The sequence below is a fragment of the Ceratina calcarata genome, unplaced genomic scaffold (assembly GCF_001652005.2).
Source record: "Ceratina calcarata isolate Rehan_Ccalc_2016 unplaced genomic scaffold, ASM165200v1 scaffold110.2, whole genome shotgun sequence".
In the NCBI taxonomy this organism is placed as follows: Eukaryota; Metazoa; Arthropoda; class Insecta; order Hymenoptera; family Apidae; genus Ceratina; species Ceratina calcarata.
Genome location: NW_017131915.1, coordinates 421603 through 422189, shown reverse-complemented (window position 1 = coordinate 422189; position 587 = coordinate 421603). Strand labels below are relative to the sequence as shown.

At 47.4% G+C, this 587-nt stretch overlaps 1 protein-coding gene across 4 annotated transcripts in view; it reads left to right on the top strand.

Annotated features, from left to right (window-relative positions):
- Window positions 1-587, top strand: part of LOC108621953 (Protein phosphatase Slingshot) — an 88788-nt gene that overhangs the window by 72905 nt on the left and 15296 nt on the right. Inside the window, exon 1 of one of the 4 annotated variants that reach the window (XM_018019578.2) lies at window positions 10-369. The exons of the other annotated variants lie outside the window; for them this stretch is intronic. Coding sequence (XP_017875067.1) covers window positions 254-369 — 116 coding nt within the window. The 5' untranslated portion in view covers window positions 10-253. Of the gene's footprint in view, window positions 1-9; window positions 370-587 lie in introns of those variants that run through there. 4 annotated transcript variants of the gene reach the window in all.

Here is a 587-nt window from a genome sequence, read left to right as displayed (position 1 = left end):
TTCCAAAGTGAAATAATCAGATATAATAGAAAATTGGAAATGGACAAAATAGTGGTTAACGATATACGATTCACAATCGAACAAATAGCTGAGTGATTTATCTCGGATCGGTCTAATCTTGGCATCGTTGGGAACCCTTGTAGTCTGAAAAAGGGGCAGCAGCAGCAGCTGGTTCTGGAGGAGCCCGGATGGGTTGGTCCGATGACCTTGACGAGAATAACTCACAAGGCCGGACATCAGCCCGGGAGGAAACATGGTGACGCGTGGTTCCGTTTACGCGGCGGTTCTCTTTGTCCTGCCGGTGATCCTGCGGGTGCTCGGAAACCTTAGGAGGTGCGAGCTACTCGCCGGCCTCCTGAAGGTTGCTAGGTAAGATCCTTTCAGGATTTCCTCCCCCTCTCGGATATCCTGTCATTGTTGGACTTACCGATGAAACGTTGCCGGAGAATTGCCATTGTGTTATCAGACGTGAAGATATGCGCCGCGGCTCCGTCTCGACACTGCGGTTCATTCAAGAGTTTCTTAAAGAAACTTTCTTTGCATCTTTACAATTATTCATTACATTCACATGGTATTTTAACTGATTC